At 45.1% G+C, this 24,420-nt stretch overlaps 1 protein-coding gene across 3 annotated transcripts in view; it reads left to right on the forward strand.

Moving 5' to 3' along the window:
- SPTBN1 (spectrin beta, non-erythrocytic 1) overlaps positions 1-24,420 on the forward strand; it is a 151,738-nt gene that overhangs the window by 49,578 nt on the left and 77,740 nt on the right. For all 3 annotated transcript variants that reach the window (XM_074817067.1, XM_074817068.1, XM_074817066.1), the window contains exon 2: positions 10,348-10,544. In XM_074817067.1, coding sequence (XP_074673168.1) covers positions 10,397-10,544 — 148 coding nt within the window. In that variant the 5' untranslated portion in view covers positions 10,348-10,396. The remainder of the gene's footprint in view (positions 1-10,347; positions 10,545-24,420) is intronic.

A 24,420-nucleotide genomic window follows, 5' to 3' on the forward strand; every position in this document is an offset into this window, starting at 1 on the left:
TCATTTTGTTCCAGTTTATCAAACCTGTCTCAGTTCTTGAAGTGTTCCTTTGGTCAAAAAGTAATTCTTCACTGCCCCCCTTTTTTGTTCTGTGCCTGTTGGCTTTATAGTGTTCCAGCAGCTGGGCAACAGCACCGGGAAATAGCGTTTTGTATTGTCTGTACAGACTGTATCCTTGGTCTGTGCTCCTGAGCTCCAGCGGTGCCAGTCGCTAAGTCAACTATGCGCATGTATTAACTGTCAGAGAGGTTGGAAGATATATTAATAACAAGGCTGGGAAGGGTGGGGTGTGGCCATGGAGAGGGAAAATAGAAGCGGGGGAGACAGGCAGCAGTTGGCTGGGTGAATCCTGAGGCCTGTTGGCTTGGCAGCCCTCCTCCTCTAAGGAGGTCAGAGCTGTCGTGTCTCAGGTTCCTGGGGACAGACCACCAGAGGAGGGATGTGCTCGCGGACGCAAGCGTCTCAACCCACTGTAGGCAGCTTGGAGTTTGCTTTTGCATTCACATGTAGCAAAGGCAGGCTCAGTGTAAATGTATAAGACCCTCTTGGTAGGAGCGAGAAGGGAGGCAGAAACCTCCGGTTCCAGCTCTGTGATTGAAAATGCGTTGCACAGCATCTCTAGTCCCTCTCCCATCCCCAGAATCTTGGCTGTAGCTCTCTTTGTTTGAATTAATATACGAGGTGTAAACTTACATCTCTAAGTTACATGGTCACTTGCAGGCAATCACAGTACTTACAGAATGTTCAAGCGACTTCTGAGTTTTACATTTTTTCCTGAGGAGTATTTGATTTGAGGCTGCAGGTGAGCTAGCTGCCCCAGCGGGCGCTGTTTCCGTGATGCCTCTTGGCAGCCCGCGATGGGCTGGGTACCCCCTGCCACTGCAGGTTTGCTGGAGCAACCGAAAAATAACCAGCGATGTCGCCAAGGGCATTCCTGTGGTCCGGGCCTTCCTGCCAAGTTAGGGTCGTGGCAAGGGTCAGGACGGTCAGGTTTTTCTGCTGTTCTCCGAGCACAGACAGTGATGCCTTCATCCAAAGAACCAAATGTCTGTCAGACTGCAGGCAGCGGGACCATCTCTGTTTTCAGTCCTTTACTGACACACAGCTGGTTTCCAAAGCTCTGTGCTCTGTTCCTCGTAAGCTGGGTCATGGGAGAGTAGGGACCAGAAAAAGGAAACTCCTTTCTGAGGGTAACCGGTTTTTATTGGAACTCTGCTCTGCATGAGCACTTGAAAAATACTGAAAAGGACCTTTTGTTTTGTTGCACTGAAGAGAAAGGTAAATACCACTGTAGAGAGTTGCCGTATATTTTCACATTCTTTCGGTGAAGGTCAACCCACAGATAGTTTCTAGAACATGGTAATAGTAAATATTGTCCTTTAAATTCTCAGTGACTGTGGAAGGAATTTTTTTAAGAGTTTCTTTGGAAGCCTGTTGATAACTATTGAAATATATCAGCTTTCCCTCCTGTCAGACCATGAGGCAAGGTGTCCCAGGTGCCCCACACTGGCTGAAGCACCCAACGTATTGGTTCACAAATACTTTCAGCAGGTTCTTCAGAGGTGTTTGGAAAGGGCACCTTTGTCTTGCTCCATGATCAGGATTGAGAAGGGTCAAATGCAGAGGTTGTAAAATATTGCAAGGTTGTTTGAAATCTCAATGCTTCTTTGAAACAAAGTCCCGTCTCCATGGCATGTCTCTGTAAAAATCTGCAGGGGTAGGTGTCCGTTCGTAATACGGAGACAGCCGTATCTTCGCTTCCTTGTCCCTTCTGTTGTAAATGTAAAACGTCTGAGTTGTGCTAAAGCTGAAGTGTGTATAGGAGTAAATGTTATCTTGATGGTGAGAGCCTAAGTAAGAAAGGTCCTTCCTGAAATCCCAGAAGGGACTGAGCTGACCTGGAGCCTTTTCGATTTCAACTCCAGTTGATTTCATTGAGCTTACAACCATGAGCACCCTTTGTGATATATACATATGGAGAACGTATTGGTAATCCAGCCTACTCATATTTTTGATCACTTTATATTCACCGTCAGAAGTTTTTTGCTATTATGCTATTTATCAAAAAGTTCAGGCAATTTCCTGGTCAAAATTTTCTCTATAACCATTTTATATGAAAATAAATACTTGGGCTGTAAAAGTTGAAGGGCTCTTGACCTGCTGACAATCCTATTCCTCAGAAAAAGTATTAGCATGCCAACTGCCCGTTGCAGGTGACCCCGCCGATCAGTGCACACAGGGGCACAAGCACCTATTACTTGTCTTGTGAAGCCCAACAGCGTTGAGGATGCTGTGCCAGTCGCTGTCCAAAATACAGAGCCTGATTTTGCTGCTCGTTTTTCACTTTTTTCAAAGAGACCACCTGCATTTGCTTTTGGCTAGTCACGCACCAGAACAAGCTTGCAAAGTTGGAATAGTAGATTTGGCAGATTTATTTACAATTTATGAGCTGGCACCTGAATTTGACTTCATGGGAATATTTTCATTGGGCCCAGGCTTTGTAGAAGGTACCTTTTGGATGGGTTACCCCACACAGAAACTCAGCTTTTTCTGAGAATGGGGGGACGATCTGTTAACTGGGATATAGAAGTTAACAAATTACAGATGCGGGTATGGAGGTGGGGAGAGAGACTGTAGAGCAGAGCTGATGAGCTGGTCCCCCAGGTTTTTTTTCCAGCTAATCTATTTGCATAGCAGGACACTCCCAGATATCCTAGTAATTAAAGGCTGCCTTTAACTCAGTTAGGAAAGACCCTATAAAGGTGATGAAAGTGTTTTTAAAAAGCAATTGATGTTGACGTAGAGCTGCACAAATTGAAATCCATGCGAGTTTCTTGATTGAGTTAATTAGAAGTAGCAAATAGGATGATGGGTTTTAGAAAATGCCCAGTTGATGTTTCACAAGACAGAGTTTTTGGAAGCTGAGTTCATCTCTTTTGGCCACACTGGATATAAGGCTGGCTCGTGGGATTGAGTGAAGCCGTATTTAACCCATGGACCTACTTGAGCTGAACCTTACACTCACAGAACTAACTACTAAATGGCATTTAGCCCTGACTCGGCTTCTGTAAACCTTGCCCAGCAGTCATCATTGAAGGAAAACCATAAATACATGAGGAAAGAGGTTGAGCGCTCTGTGTTTTGCTTAAAAACTGAGTAAGGAGGTTGTGTTGTTTAAGCCAGGGGCTTAACTCCACAGCATGTGGAGTTTTATTAACCCAGTCCTCGCGCGTGTGACGTGCCTCTGTGTAACTCGGGGCAGACTGTGCCAGGTCCAGTCTCTCTCTGGGTCTCTGCTGACTTTCCCTTTCAGTAGAGATGGAAGAATATTGCTTCCTAGAAACGTGCTAATGGCTGATTACCAGAGCCCTCCCCACCTCTCTCCCCTTAGCAGCTTGGCAAAATGTGTTTTACATTCTTCAAGTGATGAGGGGAAAAGGAAGGGCAGTCCCAGAAGGGATTAGGTGCTTACTCCACCCTTAAGTGTTATGTGTGGTAATGTTCAGTTCTGCTTCATTTTTTGTCCTCTTCTTTAATAACTTCTTTCAAAAAACTGCCACTTTCTACCTAAAATGTCTCAGGTTTTTTCTGGTTTAGCCTTTTCATGGTTTGTATGTAGTTGGTGGAGGGGCATGGCCTTCTCTAGAGGGCGGTTCAGAGGCAGTATCTGATCTGGGATGTTCCACAGGGAATGTAGGAACCTGGAGAGTCTCACCCCACAACTGCTGTTACAGGTCTGGTCTGGCATGAAACCGGTATGAAGCCTTGTGGCCACCCCTTTCCTGGTTTTAGGAGGCTTCCCAAACAATGTTGGCACATTATGGGTTGCATCCTTGGTTGGGGGGAGCTACTTCAGATTACAGAGAACGAATTCGGACAGACTTAATTTATTCTAGAGGCTTCAGGAAAAAATGTTGGAATCCAAGTTTGCTGGGCAATGGATGAGAAACCGGGTGAAATTTTGTATCTTTAAATGTGGAGAGAGTCAGACTAGAAGATTTTCATGATCCTTGCTGGAACGGAAAGGTTTGAAATAGATCTTTGGTTCAGGTTTGCTAAATACCTTTTTTTTTCAGTCGTTGTTAGTTCTCTGTGCTCTCTGCTGGGCCGCTGGGTGCGCAGCTGTAAGCGCTGCATTTGCTGAACCAGTTTGAATCTTTGTCCTGCACGTTGCACATGTTGGTCACGGGTGTGTAACAGTCACCCCTGCTGGAAACACTTGGGTTTCCAGTACAGTGAGCTGTATTTTTGTTTACAGTGAACAGCGCAAATGCTTTTTGATGTTGTTTCAACGCTTATGTAATACGTACCAGTCTCCCAGCTAGAGCGTGATATCCCGGGGACCTCAGAAGAAAAATAAGAGCCTGTAAACCACTCTTTAACCCCCTGGTTGCTGGCTTTCAAGTGATGGGTTATCTGAGATGTGGGAAATGAACCTCCCTCACGAAGGATGGGCTGTGCATGATTTCAGTGACCTTTGCACGCTTTTCCAGCCTGCACAGGGAATAAAGAGGCTTCAGTCTTGCTTTGTTTGTGCATTCCTGAAGCGTCTGTGCTCTCCACGCTGATTGTGGCATTTGACTCCCTGGTAGCACAGCCTGTCCACCCCATGCCTGTGACCTTTCAGGGTGCTTTCAGCTCTCAGCCTCCACATCCCAGAGCATGGACAGCCAGAGGAGTCGGCACCAGACAGTGGGTTGAATCAGGAAGTAAGGGGGAAAGCAGAGACAAAATACATGGAGCACTCTTGGGCTGGGAGATGCAGATCCAGCATGGTTCTGTTTGTCAAAGGAAAGATGGGATTGGGAGCCAGAGCCTGCATGCAGGAGAGAGAGGATATTGGAGGTCAAGGGAGTTAAAGCCTTGCCGTATTAATCCTTTCATTATTTCACAATTGGTTCAGCAGCTGAAACAACAGGCCAAAGCATAAGCAATTGTGTTGGCCACGCTGCTCTGTCAGGACAGAGGAAGCTTCTTTCTCCAAAGACCATGTTGCAGTTCACGTACACGAAGCAGTGGTCTCTGGGCTGGGCACGGAGACAGGCTGGCAACCAGCTCCTTTGACTTCGGGTTAACAAGTGGGCAGAACTGAGACATGCGTTTCCCAGTCTTTCGAAGCTTTACGCACAGGACTTCACTTTTTCAATTCAGGGGTTCTGTAGAGCTCCGAGTTTCTAACCAGTATTTTTTAAATACTTGCAGAATTTGACTTGGGGTGTTTGAATATGTATGTCATTTTGCATATGGCCTTGAGCTTCTCTTCACCTGTGATGGGGCAACTTTCCTTTCTGTGGACGCTAAGGTGAGAATCTCACCCTGATGGAGAGACAAGATGTGACTGGTGTGCTGGGAGCTCAGAAGAATTTCCATTCTCCAGTTTAAATATGGGCTTAAAATGACACTTGAAAGAACATTAAATGTCTGTTGTGCTGCTGTTAGGAGGGAGCTGAATATAGCTCAGAATAAATGCAAAGTTCCATTACATCTTAACTAGATTTTCTGCCTTTTAATAATAATAATAATTACTCTAAAGTGAATTTGTTGCTAAAGAGCTGGACTAAATCCCCTGGTCCAAGTCATCAGTAGGAGAGAAGCAGTAAAGACTGGGAGTGAAAGTATCCGGAGGTGAAAGTCCTGCAAAAAGGGTAATTGAATTTATTTCTGTGCTCGCCCAGCCTTGGTTTCAGGAGGACGACCAGAAAGGAGGCAGTTTGTCATTTTGGTTTCTTTGATGGTACCTGTCTGATATGTAGGAAATGGAGAGAGACCGTTCTCTTTATTGCAGTGGTTGTGCTGGTGCTGGTCTTGGGACCCATCTGGTCTAGTAACCTAGAGATGGAAGTGTCTGTATCCCATTTTCAGTCCTCTCAGCCGTTCAGTCATATACAATTTATCTTAACTGTCAGAAAAACTGCAATAGGTTGAACTGTGCATTAGCCAGGGAATAGTCTATTTACATAAGTAATGAGACCATTTGGGGATTGCTGCTCAAAATATATTTTCTTCAATCATAACACCATAAAAACCTCTTGACAATCCTTAGATAGTAAGAGTAACATGAAACTAACTACAGCTTAGAATGTTTTATGGAAGAATAGTAACGCTTGAAAAAACAATGTTTACTTTAAAGATAAACGTAACTATTAGGAAGTAATTCCAGATGTGTGGTTATGGCAGAATTTCAGTGATTACAGTCTTAGCTTGTTTAGTGAATTACTTTACTGCATTTAAAAGTAGCCAATGAATTTTTTTTAAATGAATTCATTCTTCAGATGGTCTGAATAAAACTGTTTATTTTCTGTTATCTGACAAACAAACAGAGCAGAATCTGGTTTATTTATGAAAGTAAATACAAAAGGTCTGACCCCTGGATATTGCCTTTGAAAATTGTCTGAGAAAATGCTCTTCCTGGTAGCTGATTCTTTCTTCAAGCCATTTCTTCTTTTTGAAGATAATGCCAACCCCCCCGCCCTCAAATTATGCAGTGTATTTTAAAGAATGCTTTGAAATGAAATGGTTTGATCTCTTTAGTCTCATGAGATCTTCTAGTATTGTATCAACTGCTGAAGGCAATAGAGTGTTATATGTATCAATGAAGACAGAGTTTTAAAATGTACAAAACCTTTCTTTGCCCGTTGTGGTGGGTCTCTGCTGCGTATTTTGGGGACTGGAGCAGTCGCATCCACCCAGTGCTTGCTTATCCCTGTAACTGGCTGCTGAGGTCTCCAAGGCCCGGGCGCACACAGCGCTGGCAGGTGAGTTCAGGAGGACGTGGCCTAGCTGAGAAATCCCAGTGCCTGTGTTCTCTGTTTTTAAGCCCTGTGTAAAGGCCACTTAGAGTCCGTGTCTGAATTGTCACTGGAAATGAAGTTGGGACCTGCCATTTCTAAAATGTCGTGTTATGGGTATGCTTGTGTTTATGAAATTCCGAGTGTGCGTGGGTTTGGAGTCCTGTCTATGAAGACTGCTCAGGATATTGACAGCTGACATTCATGTTACGTTTGGCTCTCCACAGAAAACAGTGTTCCTTTATTAGATTGGTATTTCAGCTTAAAGCCCGGACAGGATGTTTAAATGACAAAGGTTGTTCCTGCTGGAACAGAGGCTTTCTTCTGTGCCGGTGCTTTCTGCTTGTGCTACATATTCTATAGTGATTTCTTGCAAGGGTGTTAGTGGGTGCTTTGCGCATGAGTGCAGAGTGCTGCAGTAAGCTGATGGCACACAATACAGCTGTCTCCTGCGTTGTGCTGACTGCACAGCCACTAAAACAGAGCTGTACTCACAAAGTACTTGTTGAAATCACCCAGCAGTGCAGGGCTGACCAGATAAAATGACGGTGTTGAGCAGCAGTTAGTGCAAGTGATGTCAGGCTTACAATAAATCTGTAAACACGCGTGTTACGTGTGTTACATACACACGCAGGGTTTTCAGCATAGGCCTTACGAGTGCAGGGCTCGTGTTATGGATGGCAGATTACACTCGAGGTCAGTAATAGTGAACTCAGCTTCATTAAGAATTCCAGAAAAATTCTGATCCTTTTTCCCTGTTACTCTCTGGGCAGTTGCAGACCGTGCTGGTGTTTCTGTTTGTCAGACATCCATAACTTAGAAACAAGATGTGCTCTCGTAGCTTGGCCCATCTGCAGGACCTCCGTTGCTGTAGGAAGAAGGCTGGAGGCTTCTGCTGGAGCTTGTGTTTATCTTCCCTCCCTGCTCCCAGAGGCAGCAGGGGTTTGTGCTGGACCAGAGCTGCAGCAGGAGTCTTAAGAAAAAATGTCTTTCAGCACAGGCTTAAGGCGGAGGTTGCACATGACATAGCTGGGTCTTTCTTTGGAAGAAGGCAGGGCAGCTTATTTCAGTTCAGACTGAATTGTGTTATCCTCGCCTCACCACGGAAGTGCTTTGCTGCAAGGTACTTATTTTTATCACTGCAGCGCGTGTCTGTTACCCCTCTCTGCTGTCCCTGTGTCGTTGAGCCGCGTCCCAGAAAAGGGAGCTTGATGTCAGCCAGTAAAGGAGGCACTGCGTTTATTTTCAGCATCTCTACAGAATCAGAACAAGGATGCAGGTTTCCTTGCCCTATAGGTGTAGGATAACAGGCCCATTTCATGCTCATTTTAGCTTTATCTGGGATAGATTGTGCTCGTGTGATGCTCGGGAAGGGTAGGAGAAGGGATGATGCACAAGTTAGAGTTGACTTTATTCTGGATCCAGTTTTGTGTACGTCTAAATGCACATGAGACAGAAATAAATGAAATCTGATGGCTTGTAGCAACTATACTGAATTAACATGTCACTGCATCGTGATTTTTAGGGTCACTGCTTATATTTTTATAGTTTGAGCTGCTGCTTTTCCAGTGACACATCTGCTCATCTTTATCGGGCGCTGATGAATGCAGAAAGCTGAAAAGATTGAAACTGATGCTGTAGAACAGTCTGATCCACTCGTCGTTTATACCATGGTTACTCCATGGATTTAATTGGAATTAACTCTGATTTCTGCCTGTGTGCAGAAATCAATGGGAGGCTTTTGTCCAGGCTTGATGCTAGATGAGGATCAGCTGGTGAATGCTGTACAGAAATGTCTCGGGTGGGACTTAATCCTCTCCCCTGTCTTTGCTCCATCCTTCTGTTTGATGTAGCGGTAGACTCTGTCTGGCCGAGGAAGGACCCATCCATCCCCAGAGCTCCTTGCTGGAAAATGTCAGCCTAGGCGTGTGCGACAAAGGAGGTATCATTTTAAAGACCTTTCCCAGAGCAAGGGTTTTTTCATATTCTTTCAGTCTGTTGGCAGCTTACCATAACTAAAGCGATTTCTTCCCACCTTTTGTAAAGGTTGAATCGCTCGCAAACAGCCTTCGGTAACAGCTGCTTATATAACAGCCTGGAGTGCGGCTCGTTTCCCATTTCTCTGCAAAATGCAGGGATTATTTTGCAAGTAAATATATTGGAAACCTTCTCATCTGTGGCGGGGAATAGGAGAAAATCAACCCAGCCTTTTTATCCTCGGACCATCTGGAAAATTCATGCCTCTGAGTGCGCGAGCAGTGACGATAAATACGTTGTTTTTCCCCTGTGAGCTGGCCTGATGTCAGCTGCAGGATGTCCCGGTTTTTCGGCTGGACCGTGGGCCTGTTAAAGCCATCGGTCCCTGTGACCATCCCCAGGGCTGTGGGGGCGTCGGGCGGGGAGGTGCTCTGCTCTCCCTGCTCCCGCGTCAGTAGGTGGCACCAGGTGGCCTCCGAAGGCTCCTGTACCGGCACCATTTCTCGTCAAACCTAGTCAGGCGGCCTTTCCCAAATATTTAACTGCATTTTTTCTAACGATTCTGTTTTGATAAAGGTGAATCGTGTGTTTGCTCTTCAGGGTCAGCCCCTGGGTCCCTCTGAGCACTGGCTTTGGAGGGATGGGGTGATGGAGGATGCAGCACAGCCGCTGCTTCGCCCCCAGGGATGGGGGAAGCTTTGGACCCGCGCTCCCAGGACAGCTGCTGCTCCTGGAGGGTTCACAGCCTCTCGCTGAGCAGCCGTTTATAACCTCCCTCCTCTTCCCGGAGAGGAGGTGTTCGCCTGGTATATTTAGTGCTGATAAGTAGATGCAAATTCCAGTTAGAAAACGGTATGAATATGCCAACGGTGTCCAACTGCCTGAAAGAGGAGAAACCCATGTCAAGAGTTGCAGTGGTGGGCTACGTTTTGTTGCTAGGGAGAGTTCAAAGCAATGCATCAGTTAGTTGTTTTTATCCGGATTAGTTCATAAATAAATTCCCAGGACCCGTCACAAATTTATCATTTGCGTGTGAAGAAATGTTTCTTCAGATCTACGTTAAAAGGCTTCTGCTGGTCAAATGCTTGTGTGACTTCTTAAGCATTTGCATTTCTTCCATCAGAATTTGTACCATTTTGTAAAGGTGTTGAGGTCTTCTTTGCACTTCAGGTTTTTCTTAGCTGAATTATCTGCAGTTCCATATGCTTTAGCCAACATTCACAGATTTATAAAGCTGACAGGCTGCTTTTGAAAATAACAATTGTGAAAGTATCTTACTGCACTGTTTCATACATGTGCCACTCTGTACGGAGTTGAACATCACAGTTCTGCATATGTGTATGCAGCAAAGCTACTGGTGTGAAATCTTGCTATTGTGAAGTCCTTCATTTTTTAAGAAGACTTGGAGCATTTGGTTGCTTTGTGAAGGACTGGTTGGGTCTAACTTGTTCTTGAGCTTGTGCCCAGGCTTCGAGTAAAAGTCGTTGATTTGTGAAACCAGAATTCTTGAGCTTGAATTTTACTGTGTTCTTCCGATATATGTGTATTGTCTAAATTATTATCATGTATTTTTGCTCTACAGAGGTTTTTAAGAAGAATCTGATGGTGAGAATAGATTAAGAAGACTCAGGATGACGACAACAGTAGCGACAGATTATGACAACATTGAAATCCAACAGCAGTACAGCGATGTCAACAACCGCTGGGATGTCGACGACTGGGACAATGAGAATAGTTCTGCTCGACTCTTTGAACGATCCCGCATCAAGGCCCTAGCTGGTAAGCCCTCATCACACCTCCCCAGCTCTGCTGCTCTGCGTGTGTGAGAGTACGGGGTGCTGCCTGCCTTCTGTGCTGCACCTGGTCAGTAAACGAGATCGGGAACTTCCCTGAGGGCAAGGGCAGTTTGAGCGAGCAGTTTTTGAGGTTGTTTTGTTCGTTGACATCAGCGGGACGTGATGGTCTCGTGTTGCTCGGCAGGATGTGCTCATACGTGACGTTTCGCAGACACTTGCCTATTCACATTTCTTATGAAGACTTCTTTGGTGTAAGCACGGGAGAACAGAGATTTCATCCCTGTATTTTTTTTTTTAGTTAAAAGGTTGTGCAGACTCCCTTTCTCACCTCATCAGTCTCATCGGATATTAACCATTTTGGCTGTGTATTCAAATTGTTTTGTTTGGGTTTCTGTGGTTGGCAGTGATGTTGGTTTCCAGATTTGGAAAAAATCAGAAGGATAACACCATTCTGCCTCAAAATACTTTCATTTGGAGGTGTTCAGAATGTCTCATCTCTCCTGAGATGGAGGAATGTGGTAGATGGAGATAGTTGTCATTTAGTAAATAATGCTGAAACTGCAAATCTTTCTGAGGAAGCAGAGCTTCTGAAATACATGCTGTCTTCTGCTGAGTTACACTCTCAGCAGAGACATGAAACTTGATTTGGTCTCTTTTTTTGTTTAAAACATTTGATAATTGTGTATTAAAGGTTGTACGTTAACCACATGTGTTTGTGCAGCAAGGAGATTATGTCATGTCCTCTCAGCTCTGAGGCATTGCCCTGCAAAGCCATTTTTATGCGTCTGTAAATGATTTCCCGACTCTTATGGTAGCATGCCCACATTCCTGACCTCTGAACAAAATGCCTCGCTAGCGTGGGACATACTGTAAGCACAGAAAACAGCTCGAAATATGCTGAGCTTTCTGCTAGTGAAATTTTAGTTACAAGGACAGTTTTAAACCCAACACTTCATAATGTGTTGAAACAGGTTTATTAAATTGACTGTACTGAGCAAAGGTATCGCCTGTTCCATTTGTGATTCCGATGAGAGTGCCTGCGGCGTGCCCTTTCCCCTCCGGACGCTGGCTGTGGGAGTGCCTTAGGGGCACCACCCCTTGAGGTGTCGGGCACGGGGCAGGATCAGGTTTGGAACTGAGCAACAGGGAAATAAAGTAGTTCAGGCAGGTGGGCAGAGAGCAGATCATGTAACTCTTACTGAGGATAGTAATCGCATCGACTTAATGGAGCTGCTCGCAGAAAGGCTGAGTGTTCAGTTTTGCTATCTTCAGAAGACCTTTAATTAGAGCCGCTCTCATGACGGCGCGTGTTGGGAATAGCAGGTTGAGTGCCTGCCCTGGCAGGGGGCTGTGCCCAGTGGGGCCGGGAGCAGCCCCACTGCTGCCCGGGGTGGTGGCTGGGTGGTAGACGAGAAGAATCTTGACTTGTAGTTTTTTACAGTTTGATGTTGCTTGAGCAAGAAGCTGTATTTAACTCCCACCACATTAGTGGATGTAGGTGGTATTAGACTCCTTGGGTGGGAAGTACTTTAGCACAAAGCTCATGAGCCACGTTTGGGTCCCAGATCGAGCTTTTACTGCAGTTGGTTGTTCCACTTTTATGGCAAGCAGAGCTCCCCACCTGAGTAATGAATAATAAACATGAAACTCTTATTTCAAGGATAAGTAATGTAAGGAAAGTACTTGAATTATTTAGGTAGCCTAAAACAAATATCAGTGTCAAAGCAAGTAATTCTGCTGAAAATACAATGAGGCATATTTAAACATCTTCCAAGAGTATAACGTTTGTATTTTTTTTGTCTTAATAAGCATTACTCATAGTTATTTTATTTTGATACATTTCATACATGTAATTCTCTACTGTTAATGCTGAGAATGCTGTGTGCTGCCAAAACTTGGCTGAGCATACTGCACTGCTGCAGCACTGCTGGAGAGCCTAATCATGGTGCAGGGAGAGAGGGATGAGGAGAGGTTTGTATTGCAAATCCAAGGGTGATAGTTAAAGGCTGAGCCGTGGTACTCCTGGCACCATTCAGCATACATTTTCAGATATGCTGTCTGGTGCATAATCTTCCCTTGCATCTCCCCAGAAAGGCACTTCCAGGCTTTTAACAGCTGCAGCCTGGAGCTGGAATAGCAATAATCTCTGTCATTGTACCCTTTAAATCGAGACAGGCTCTTTCTGGAAAGGTGTACTCGAATTCAGTGGCTTGTCACAGGATCAGACACGATAATCACTGTGTGAAAGCCTGTGGCTGCTAGTGCAGACAAAGCCACCCTGGGTGATACCAGGAGCCTCTTCTGGGCTCTAATGTATTGGAGAGAAGCTCAGTGAAAGCAGGTATGATATAATAATAGTAGAAAAGCACTATAGTTAGCACAGCAACTGATATTATTAAAGTGGTCTGTATACCGTGAAAACCAGAATGTGAAGGATTGTTTCAGTTTAATACAAATAAACGGTCTGGGAACTCAGCTTTCAATCAGAATCCAGATTTGAAGGGATATGCAACCAGATTGGTTGTCATTCATGTTGAACTAACTCACTCTGCAAACTGATATGAGAAGAAGGTAACTGATCCCTACTTTGCAAAGTAAGATATCCCATGGTAGGAAATCATCTTTCACCTGTCCTTGTTCTCTGTGGTTCTTTGGAAGGTCTTGCTGGAAGACCAGGTAATTCTACCTGCTCTCTAGAAGCCAAAAAGATATCAAGTTTGTGCAAAATTCTTCATTCACAAATCCTCAGGTGTTGGATTTCGTCTGTCAAGGACCATTAGCTAACAAGATTTGCTGTGCAGAGCTCTTAGGAAAGCTTTAAGAGATAGTTCAGTTGTTCAGCAGAATTTTTCACACTCAGTCTGGGACTGTGACATTCAGACATACCATACTCTTTGTCTCAGATGCTGTTTTCAGGTAGTGTGAGAATTGTCACCTCCAAAACTTTCAGTTTCTTCAATTAGCTAATTCAGTATTTAAAAATGCTTGGCTAAAGTTACTTGCTTTTCTGCTCATTTGTGTTTTGCCCTTTTGTCCTCTGGTTCACCCGAGTGACCAGAATGCCTGTGACTCAGCTGTCTGACACAGGAATTAAAAATAGTTTCAGAGTTTATGAGACGACAGAGGCATATCTGCTAAGTGCAGGCAGGTGAAGCTGTGCATTCCTGTCCCAGCTGCACCTCAGTGGCTGTGCCAGGCCAGGCCCTTGCTAGTGCTGCACGTCACCGCCTGCACCAACGTCACGGGGATACAGGCAGGGAGTCTGGCTCCTCCTGCAGATTGCCTGCCTTCTCCCTGCTGCACAAAGAGAAACTAGGCTTGTAATTCACACCAGGAGCTTACATTCTCCCAGAAGCAAAAGGGGAAAATAATTGAAATTCTCACTGAAGTTACACTATTGAAAAGTTTCTCTTTTTAATATAGAGAAATACCCATCTCTTAAGGATAAAACAGAGAAAATTTGCAATGGGAAGTGCTGGGTACCATGTTTGGGGCTAGGCTAGTTAGCCCTTCTGGATGTGATATTTGAGCCATTCCCCCCACAGCTCTGGTGCAAACAGTCAGCAAAACAACCCCCAAAAAACTGAAAAGAAAGATGTCACTTGTAGCGCTCCTCAGGTATCATGGACCTGCTGGTCCCTGCTGTTCAGTAGAGCTCTCATGGCAGAGTTTCTGCTGTTTCACTCTGAGTACACACTAAAGACAGAGAATATCTGCACAGTCAGAATGAAGTTTCAGGTCTTGAGTCAATAAAAAAGGATAAAATGCAATGATTTAGAGCTTGGGAAGCGCATACTGAGAATCATCTCTTGCAGTACGTCTCACAAATACCCAGTACCTGGGGTATCTGGGGCTTGAAAGCCCGTGCACTAATTTTAATACCAGCAAGTGGTGAAGGAAAGAGAACTCAGCTGTATATTGATGTTTGTAAGTCAGGTTTGAAGGGCATGTGAAGGATTCACTTGACACTAAACAGAAATAAAAATTTTACAGCAGTGAAACTGCAGGTGCACCTCCTCAGCACTGACGTGACAGTGTGGTTCTGAAGTCCCTGGTTTTGTTTAGCAGCCAAAGGCCTAATGCAGGCTTACTTAGGTGAGCGTGAAAGGGCTTATTGTGAAAAATCTTATTTTTCTCAGATAAAAGCTGGCAGAATTATTTCAACAAAAGCTTTTCCAAATGTCGACCTCTCCCAACGTTTTCCTTCTGGAACAATTTCTCAGTTGTAGTTTCGAAGCTGCAGTACCTTACCAGCATCGGTAGGAGGCTGGTGCTAAAAGCAGGAGCATCCTTTTGGGTGTTCGGTGTCGTGCAGGCGTCAAGGGAGAGAGCAGGGCAGCAGAGGAGCTGCTGTAGCTCCGCCTGTCACCTGCAGCCACCCCCGATGAGCCGGGCGCTTAGCAGAGACCAAGGAGCAGCTCAGCCACTGTCGCTGCTGACCAGCGGCCTGGCTTTTAAACTTGCTGCTGGAGAGCTGTTTCTAAAGCAAATAGCAAAAACCAGACAATAAATACTATTTTGTTCTTAGCATTTTTATTTTTGAAGATCATCAGTAGGCTGACCCAGAAAGGAGTGTCACTGTACATCTACAGTACATGAAATAACTTTCAAGTAAACGTGAACAACTTGTGTTCAGCGATGTCCCATCGCAGCTGCCGTTTGGTACGGAGGTCATTGGTGTCTCACTGCTGTGGTAACAGAACATGATCTTTGGTATCAGTTAGGCATAGTTGGGGGTTCACGCTCTCTCTTTAGAATCAAAAAAGTAGTGTGCAAACTACGTGGAGGTTTAAGTCAGAAGTTGTGTAGTCTGATCAGATACCAGGTCCATGGGCCCACGTAGCTTCCTGAGTACAGAGCCACGTTTCTGGAAAAAAGTACTGCTGAATGTAACTTTGGAGATTTCTGGAGTCGTGGGTGCTTGTCTGCTTCACGGGTAGTGTTTAGGATTACTTAGTAACAGCGTGATGCATGAAAGCGATTGCGTCCTGGTGAATAACTGTAATCTGGCACACATTGCTCAGGCAGGACGAGTGGAGCTGGAAAAATAGGCTTTTTCTTCTTTGGGGAGGGAGCAGGATAGGAGCAGCTGCTGGCAGCCCCGCTCTGGAAAGCCTGACAGCTGCACTCGTGTTACGTCTCTGATGAAATTCTTTCAAGACTAAGCAGTATGGAGTTGGACATACACATGGGAGAGCCCAGTGTACTGATACTGATTGATCTTCAGATCTTTGAATTGCTGTGCATTAAGCTCCTGGACTGGATGCAGGTACCATCTCTGCTGCTCGTAGTTTCTTGTGGAGAGCTCCAGACACACGGCAGGCCTTATGCACAAAGGGCTGACTCTGTGCTTGGACCGCAGTTCGGTAATTTAGCAAAATAAGCTCCAAGAGTTCTGGACTGTAGTTAAGAAGTGATTAAATATAAAAATCCATCTGTACCTAGAGGAAGAAGGTGGAAAACTAATATATGTGTGCCGGCTCTGTGTGCATGTGCCTGTCTGCTTTTAGGATGTTAGCAATGACATGCCCATGCAGGGAGTAAATCTGCTTTACCTGCCTGAGTACTCGACACCTGGCCCTGCCGAAGCTTTCGGAGTGTGCTTCCCTGCTTGCACTGATTCTAGGGGGGAGCGGCGCCGTAATGCCCAGGCTGGCACAGCACCACGCTCTCCTGTCTGGTTTAGTTTTCATCATCCGCTCCTCACATGGCATCAGGGAAGAGTAAAAGCCCCGGGGGACACGCCTGTGTCTGCCCTGGGTGCTGGGATGAGTGAGAGGCAGTGTTCTGTGTCGGCTGGAGTGGGGAGAGGCAGCGCAGGGCCTGGCATGGGGAGGAGGATGCTCGGGCTGCGCCAGCTGCTCGAGGAAAGGAAGAACACTCGCTGTGAGTTACTGCTCACTGTGAGTTACCCTCTGTGGAGTTAGCGAGAGCTAAGCCAGGCACAGTAGTAGAGCTGGGGTAATGTCAGGCAGAAGCTGATAATTTAGGAGCAGACCTACGAGCCAGATGGCCAGCAGGGTAACCTGGCTTTCTCCCTTGGCTTCTGTGAGACCCGAGACCATGCTGACCTGCACCAGCTGGGAGTCTGACCCAGAGTGGCCCGTCGTGGGACACCTGAAGACTGAAAGGACTCTGGTGTTCTTTGCTGTTGGAATTGATGTTTTAGGGATATTTAAGACAGAAACCATGGGACCTTTCATTGAAATACTGAGATTGGTTTTAGATATTTTGCTGAGTTGTTTTAATGGAAAGGATTTATTGTTTATAAAAACTACCTGCCAATAATGGCAATGTTTTATTTTTTAGTTTTAAATTATGACTTTTATCAGGGATGAGCTTGGCTGTGGATGCATTTCAAAACTTGGTCGTGAGCCTGTAATTTAAAAGAAGTCTTTCCACAAAAAATGCGTATGCAGAAGAGAATGTTCTCGTCTCATGTCTTTAGCATCTAACTAGTGATGTTTCTCTATTTATTTTATTTATTCAGCCAAATCTGCAATGTGCCTTGCATTTTTCTTTCTATTTGTTGCTTGGATACTGCATGAAAGCACTCCCTGAAGTATAAATAATGTCTAGCAGAGCATATTGCGAAGCGAAATTCAATACAGGATTAAAAAAATGTTTACTAATTTCTGTTAACCTTGGAGCTCTTCTAATGGGGAAAAAATAGTGATGAAATCATTCTCTCGGATCCAAGCTTTGATTCTTATCTTGGGGTAATATCCTGGAGTGATATAAACGCAGATTGCCTGGAGACTAATTGGCTTGGTGGGGAAGAGGCACAGAGAACAGGAACGGGGAGGAGGACCAGACAAGGAAAGAGGGTGATGAAAATCCACTTGCAAGTTCCAGTCTTTTAGTTGCTGGAGTTCTTCCTAGCAGTTTTGAACTCTCCTAGTGAGCAATGCAAACACTACTATCTTTTTGCCAACCATTCAGTATGTGTATATACTCTGATGATTTTTTAAGTTTTGCTTCCTTTAAATGTTACCAAGCCTTTAAGGTGGATGGGTGTGAGACATGGACAGTATTTGTACATAAAGTGTGTAATATATTTATTCTGTACAGTATATAAAAATGAAATGTGGTTTCCTCTGGAATAATAACTTCATGAGTTTCACACAGTTAGTACTTGTCAATTGATCACTAAACATTTTTGCAGAGATATGCAGTTCCCAGATGGGGAAATTTTGTGGGTGAGATTTAATGAAAGAAGGTTTTTGAAAGTAAACAAAGAGATGTCTCTTTTACATTGGCTTTAGAAATCAGGCTTTCAGCTCATGTTTCTGCGTCTGGTATTTAAAAAAAAAAAAAAAACAACAGAATTTGAACAATTTTTTTTCTAATGTTTTCCTTGTCTTATTTTGAATGAACTACAGGATCAGCGCAAGCCTGTACTACCTTGGCTTTTCTGGAACTTTGTTGCTTAGGTATAAGAGGATCTAAAATTTTGTATGGAGCCCAATTAACTTCAGAGGTTTCTAATTTAGGGGCTTGAGCTCCTCCAGTTATGGAACTGGCAAAAGGGAGAGGTGTTTTTTTTATTCCTCTCCCCTGAACTGACCACATGTGTATGTGGCTGGTCACAATTGGGATGTGTTTGTGAGCATTCATACAGTTTATGTGCTCTCTGTTCTAGCGATGTGAAGCAAGGGAAATAGTAGAAATAAATACTCTGGCTTATGGAGATTTGTAAAGATCAGTGTGCTCTGCTTGTTTTCCCCCAGTTTCCATTTTGCTCAGGAGTAGCAGGAGGTTGAATTTTCATGCCTGAGTGGTTATGGTGTGGCAACAGTGCATATTCTGTGTTCATGGTCAAACTGGAAAAAAAAAGAAAACTGCAAAAGGAAGAAAAGAAAAAAGAGGGTGGGGATCTCTCTCTCTCCCCTACATATAAACATAGATGCAATTCAGATAGAGGAGGAAATGAGGGATGGAGACGCAGTGAAAATAATTCCAGCTTCTAAAAAAGCACATTAAAACCCATACAAAAGAATTTTATGGATGAAAATGAAGAAGTGTTTTCATGCCAAAATTTCATAGAAAATGAGTATGTTAAGTGCATACCTGTGCACCATGCTCGATTTTAATAGACTTTTTAAGGGTTATTCGTCTAAGTCAGGAAGCAAACCCAAGTGCATTTCCTGGGCCACAACCAAAAGCTGTGAATGTAGTTGTTACAGTTTTTCAGGGGGGGCTTCCCTGCTTGGATGAGTTCACAGGCTCTGGGAGGCAGTGCAGTTCAGAAGAACCCCTTTGGTCTGGGATACAAACCAACCCCAATGGTGATTTCTTCCAACCACCAGTGTCTCCTCACCTGGCTCTTTTCTGGGGGCATTCCTGGCGAGTGTTCCACAGTTGCAGTGAGCAAGGACATGCTGTTACAAAGTCATGTCAACTTTCCTGTTAATCTGGGACTTGTGTAAACTGAAACCTGAAACCAGGTGGAACTGACCCAGTTTCAGTAATAAATTGATATTCTGGCCTGATTTGTGAAAATATTCCCAGAGGTTTTGTGCTGCTTTGGTCGGGGACGTCACAACCCCCAGGTTTATCTGGAGCCCAAAGCTGGTTTGTGCCTGGGACTCGGTGCTGGAAGGCCACCCTGGACGTGGCAAAAGCAAAACGTGGACAAATCCTCTGTAATACAAATCTTTGTCTCTTGCATTTTGATCTGCCCCTTTCCCTTGCCTTTTGATTGCATTGGCTCTCCCAAGCCCACGTGAGTCACAGAGAATATATCTGGAAGGGACTGGGAGGACCAAATGCCTCAGTATTTGCCACTGACCTAAAATCCCCTTTAAACAGAAAAATGGAAATAATTTTTGAAATTGAAATGTTACTTAAGAGAAGATCTCATGTTTTGTTTGTATTTATTTCACCTTCTGAGAGAGTTGCTCAGTGTTGCAGGAAATGGCGGGTTTATAAGATGAATGGTTCTGTTCCCACTAAGGCTGCAGGAGAGGTAATTAAGTTGGCACGCTAATTTCTGCTTAGTGTGTGGGCTGCTTCTCTCTGTGTTCCAGCATCACAAACTGGAGGGAAAGCAGCTAACTCTTCGGGGTAAATGTTATGCAAATTGTCAAATATGATAAAAAAAAGCTATTTCCTACTACATTCTAGAACAATCCACAGCACGACCATCTTTCCTTACTCTGCTGCATGTGTAGGGAGAGGTTGTGGTTTTAGTGTGTGGATGGGGGGTATCAGCAGAGACGTCAAGAAAGGCAAATGTGATCATGAGTTTTCAGCTCTAAACTGTGGTGCTGAGGGGATGTGTAAGAACTTTACCCCCTTTCAGGAGAAGAGCAAATGTTATGTGATTTCTGTGGCGTTTTAGATTTAATAAATCATCCTTTTTATCTTGTAATTTTTTTCTAGTTAGTCACCAAGTAGAGAATTTACAAGAGCAAATAAGACTAAAGAGGAAGACAAGGGTGATGATTAACCAGATTTGTAATTATTGTAAGCTCTGGGGTGCATTCTGCTTCCCATTAGAAGGATAATTGACTTCCATGGAGTTGTAAAATCGCATCTTTCTTTGAGGACACAACAGTACAAAGCATGCATTTGTTTTATGGTACCTAGGGAACGTTTTGTACGCGGCTTTCTTGTTTTTTTGTGTGTGCATTAAGTGAATGTATTTCGAGGGTGGGTCTGGTTTGGACATTGAGTGCACTGCACATCCTCTCTTCATTGTTGACCCAGTAAAGCCAGCCAGTATTGGCTCGGTTGGTGGAAGACGGTGTAGTCTGATGGGGCATTTCTAGCTATTCCACTTCTAGCGAGGCCGCGTGAGCAGTATTGACGCAGCACGCTTGGAACTTCTTTTCTGCAAAAGTTATGAACCACATCCTTGGCCAGGAATTTCTTACGGGGTTTTTGTCTATACTTGTTCTGAGAATATGCTAAGGTTTTTCTTAAGGGATTTCTTTTGGGCGAGAAAAGTGGTAGTTTTGTTCAGTCTTAGAAACATTGATGATTAGGGATTGGTGTGGTGACTTTGCTAGCTCTAAGATTCTTCCTTTGTGGTAGGAGCTCATTCACTCCAACAGCAACTTTCAGAACCACATAAAGACAGATCCTGGGACAGATCCTTTTCTGGTCTGGGGTAAGCACCTGCCTCCAGATGTTACTTGTACATTCATAATACCACTGTAATCAACCTCTGGTTCTCCTTGAGGCTGGCAAAGCTCTAATCATGTCAACCAGTTCACACTTTGCATTATGGTTAAGTGGATAATCACTTGCATTTTTATTTACTTTTAACACGTACACAAATAATAGAAGCCATCATTACCAGTCAAGTCCTAGGGGAGAGGTACAATTCAAAGAATGCAAGCAGAAATTATTTCACAGCTATGGGAAAAAAGTGAGAACAAAATTTAGAGGGGGAAAAACCCAGCAAACTCCTCCCTCCCTGATATACTAAATTTAATGTATGATTTGGCCCTTATTTTCCTCCAGTGCTGTAATCAGTGATGAATTACACCACGGACAATTTCAAGCTGTGTTCATTTGATAAGTTAAACTTGGACCCGTGCTCAAAAGTTACCTTATCTATGGCTTTAAAGCAGTCGTTCCCCTCCATATTACCTCATTAGTATTGTCAAGGGCTTCTCAATTAGAGAGAAACAGAGAAAATGAATAGAAACCAGGTACAGAGAAGGGCCTTGTGCACGTGAGAGCCTTGCGATCGATCCTGTGCGTTGCTACAAGCGGCAGTAAACGGGCCTCGGGTTTACTAATGTGGCATCAACAGCAAACAAATGTATTGGGATTGATGTGACTCGGATAAAAAGGGGAACTGGCAGGATGCCCGTTTTGAAGAAGCCTCGCTACGTACGGTGTAGCGTTTCACAAATACAGACGCATCCCCATTTTGCTTTGCTCTTTCTCTACTGAATTACCACCAACCTGTGGAGCCTTCAAAATGTACGGCAGAGGCCCCGCAGAGCAGCAGTGATGCCTTGGGGGTGAGTCAGCAGCACCTGGCGACCAGGGCCATCCCCAGGAGCTGACACCATCGTTAACAGTCTGTCCCATCTGTTGCTCGGGGACCAGTCCTTCAGCCCAAACGCCAGCCTGGGTGGCAGCTGAAATGAGGTCAGAACTGCAGCGAGTCCTGCCGAGTCCTCCACCACGTGTTAGGATCTTCCGTTTGTTTTTCAAACCTGGAACCAAATAAGTTTAAATGCAGATTCTTCCCTTTTCATTCAGCTTTCCCCCTACTCACTGTGTAGCCTGTACTGCTCCATACCTGCTGCCATTCCTTCTCTTTTTAAGGTAGCATTTAGTGCTACTGGGCAGGCCGGAATTGCGAGGGGCAGGGAGGGGACACGGACAAAAAACCTGAAACCCTACCTTTTGTTTGGTATTTCTTGGGAGCGTTAAGCTTCCCAGATTCAGTTGTCCCACAGGGGGACAGCCTGAAGTATGAATTCGTGTACATGCTGTTAATGTTTTATGATGGAGTGGGGAAGGCCAGTCGGTGTTTTATATGGGTCAAAGCTAAATGCTTATTTCTAGTTTTTGATGTTTTGCTTTTGTAATATTTTTACTTCTTAATATTTTTCATGATGGCCATGTGCATTAGTCTGTCACCTGCCAAAGGTGTTGGGAAAGCTTTCAGCTGGGGAAAAGTTCCTGGCTTCTGATTTATGGCCTTCACGGTGTTAAAAATGCTCCAGGTCTGCTGTCAGTCACTTGGACTTTAGTTTTACCTCTGAGCTTGCTTAGCAACACCTGTTTGCTCAAGGTGGGACAGTAATGAGCTGATATGCCTGCAGGTAGGGCCTGGCTGTCTGCCTGATCTCCAGGGGAAGGGTTTCGGTTAATTATAACATAGGTCAGGCAAAGCTGCCGTTGGTAGAAAGCTGCCGGAAAATAAATTGTGACGGAAATAAGCCTGTACTTGTGTGCTGGGTAAAACATGCTCCTTGAGCTTTGGGGGAGTTCGCATTTGTGTGTTAACGGCTCAGTTTATTGCACTCTGCTCCTGTGAATTTTGGGGCCTGTTGTATTTTTGTGTTGCCCTTTTTCCCTCCCACCCCAGCCGGGAAATGCCGTGGCCACAGCCGCCGCGCGTGGGTCAGCAGGAGGGAGTCTCGCCGTGCCACAGCGGCGCGTTGCTGTCTGGAGAGCGACGTCCTGCCCGCCGCAGCGGCAAGGGCAGCTGCTTCCTCAGATCCCCCGGCCCCTGCAAACCCGCTTCGAGGGCATCAGCCCGCAGGGCCTTGGTCCCCTGGGCAGTGGCGTTTCAGCTGCCCCTGCGGGCCGTCGCTTTCTTACCCGACACGGTCAGCTCCGGCTGGGGCAGCTGAGCAGTCTGCAGTGGCCACGTGTAGGTAGTGCTGAAAAGATTGAAGGCCAGCTCTCAGAAATGTTTTAGGCTCTGCCTGAGGTCTGCTGTAGTACCAGGAGTCTTGTGTAAATACAGCTATATTGATACGAGGGGGTTTACTGAAAAATGCTAGTAAAAGCCCTTCTGTATTGATATAATAAGCAACTCTGGACTAGGGTTATGTTGTTGTTTTGGGTAAAATAGCATAGTTAAAAGCCATAAGTATTTCAAGTGTATTCGTGACGTGGGGAGCAATGTGCCAGGTATTTTCAACAGTCCACAGGTTTTTGGAAACCCCAGCTTCGGTTGAGAAATGTTGACTTCCATCACTACTCCCTAAATTGGCGGTGCTCATGGTTGGACTTCTTGCACATTTGTTCCCTGGTGTGTTGGTCGTGGCTGGTTAAATTTCCACCTTAGGCCTAGTGGGAGATAGGGCTGCAGCGAGTCAGTGGGATTGGACTGAGCTTCTCCCACAGAAATTGTCCTCACATAAATTACTATGACTAAAAACTTGTGGAACGACAGTATCCAAACAAAGGCAACATTTTGAAATGTTTAATGAGGGGATGGAGTGGGAGGAGAAGAGAACATGGATTCTGTTGGAAAGGAATTTGGAAATGCAAGAAAAGAAAAATAGAGAAAACATTTGTGTGAACATTATCAGCAGTTTTAAAAACGAGCGGGCAAATGCTGCATACTGAGAATATGAATGTGGAATGACCTTTTAATTGCACTTAGGAGTGAGTGAGGGCTGGGAGCTCGTGCCCCTGAAGGAAGACTGACGTCCTCTGTCGCATGCTGTCTGCAGGAGCTGAGGGCTGGTACCGAGCCCTGCTGCTGCTGGGCAGGTTTCTGTGCCAGCAGGGTGTTAAGGTGCCAGTCAGAGGCAGGGCATCCTTATTTACGTTACAGCCCTCCCCCTCCAGTGCACAGCCCAGACAACCATTAATCTTGCAGTAATACCCAGCACGCTGATCAATTGGCAAGGAGCCACAGACACAGGAGATGTCAAAATCCCCAATATCAACAAGTAACGTAAAACTAAGCGACAGGAATTGGCTGTTTAAGGAACCTTTTCACAAAGCTTTCGTTTGTTCCCAGCGTGCGGGAGCGTACATCTTCCTGCGTCCCTTCGTCGCCTGTTGCTAAATACTGAATGAGTGCTTCTGTGTTACTTTTTCAAGCCAACGGTCTTGCAGATAAATAAAGTGCCCTCCTTTTCATGCGATAGTAATCTGAGACTTTTCCGTTACATGAGGCTCTTAACAAAAGATTGTAATTCCACCAGCTTCGCTCAGGAAGATACCACCTCCTGCGGCGGGTCGGGAGCGGAGGGCTGGGGACCCCACTGCCCCCTTTCCCCGGGGCTGGGGGCGACACGGGCTGCAGCCAGCCACCAGGCTGGCCGCGGCATGGCGTGAGGCGTCCGGCTCTGCCCTGCTCCGCCGCCCCTTCGCCCTTGGTTCGGCCTTCACTTCCTCCACTGCTGTATGGTAATCAGTGACATCAG

The sequence above is a fragment of the Strix aluco genome, chromosome 3 (genome assembly GCF_031877795.1).
Source record: "Strix aluco isolate bStrAlu1 chromosome 3, bStrAlu1.hap1, whole genome shotgun sequence".
In the NCBI taxonomy this organism is placed as follows: domain Eukaryota; kingdom Metazoa; phylum Chordata; class Aves; order Strigiformes; family Strigidae; genus Strix; species Strix aluco.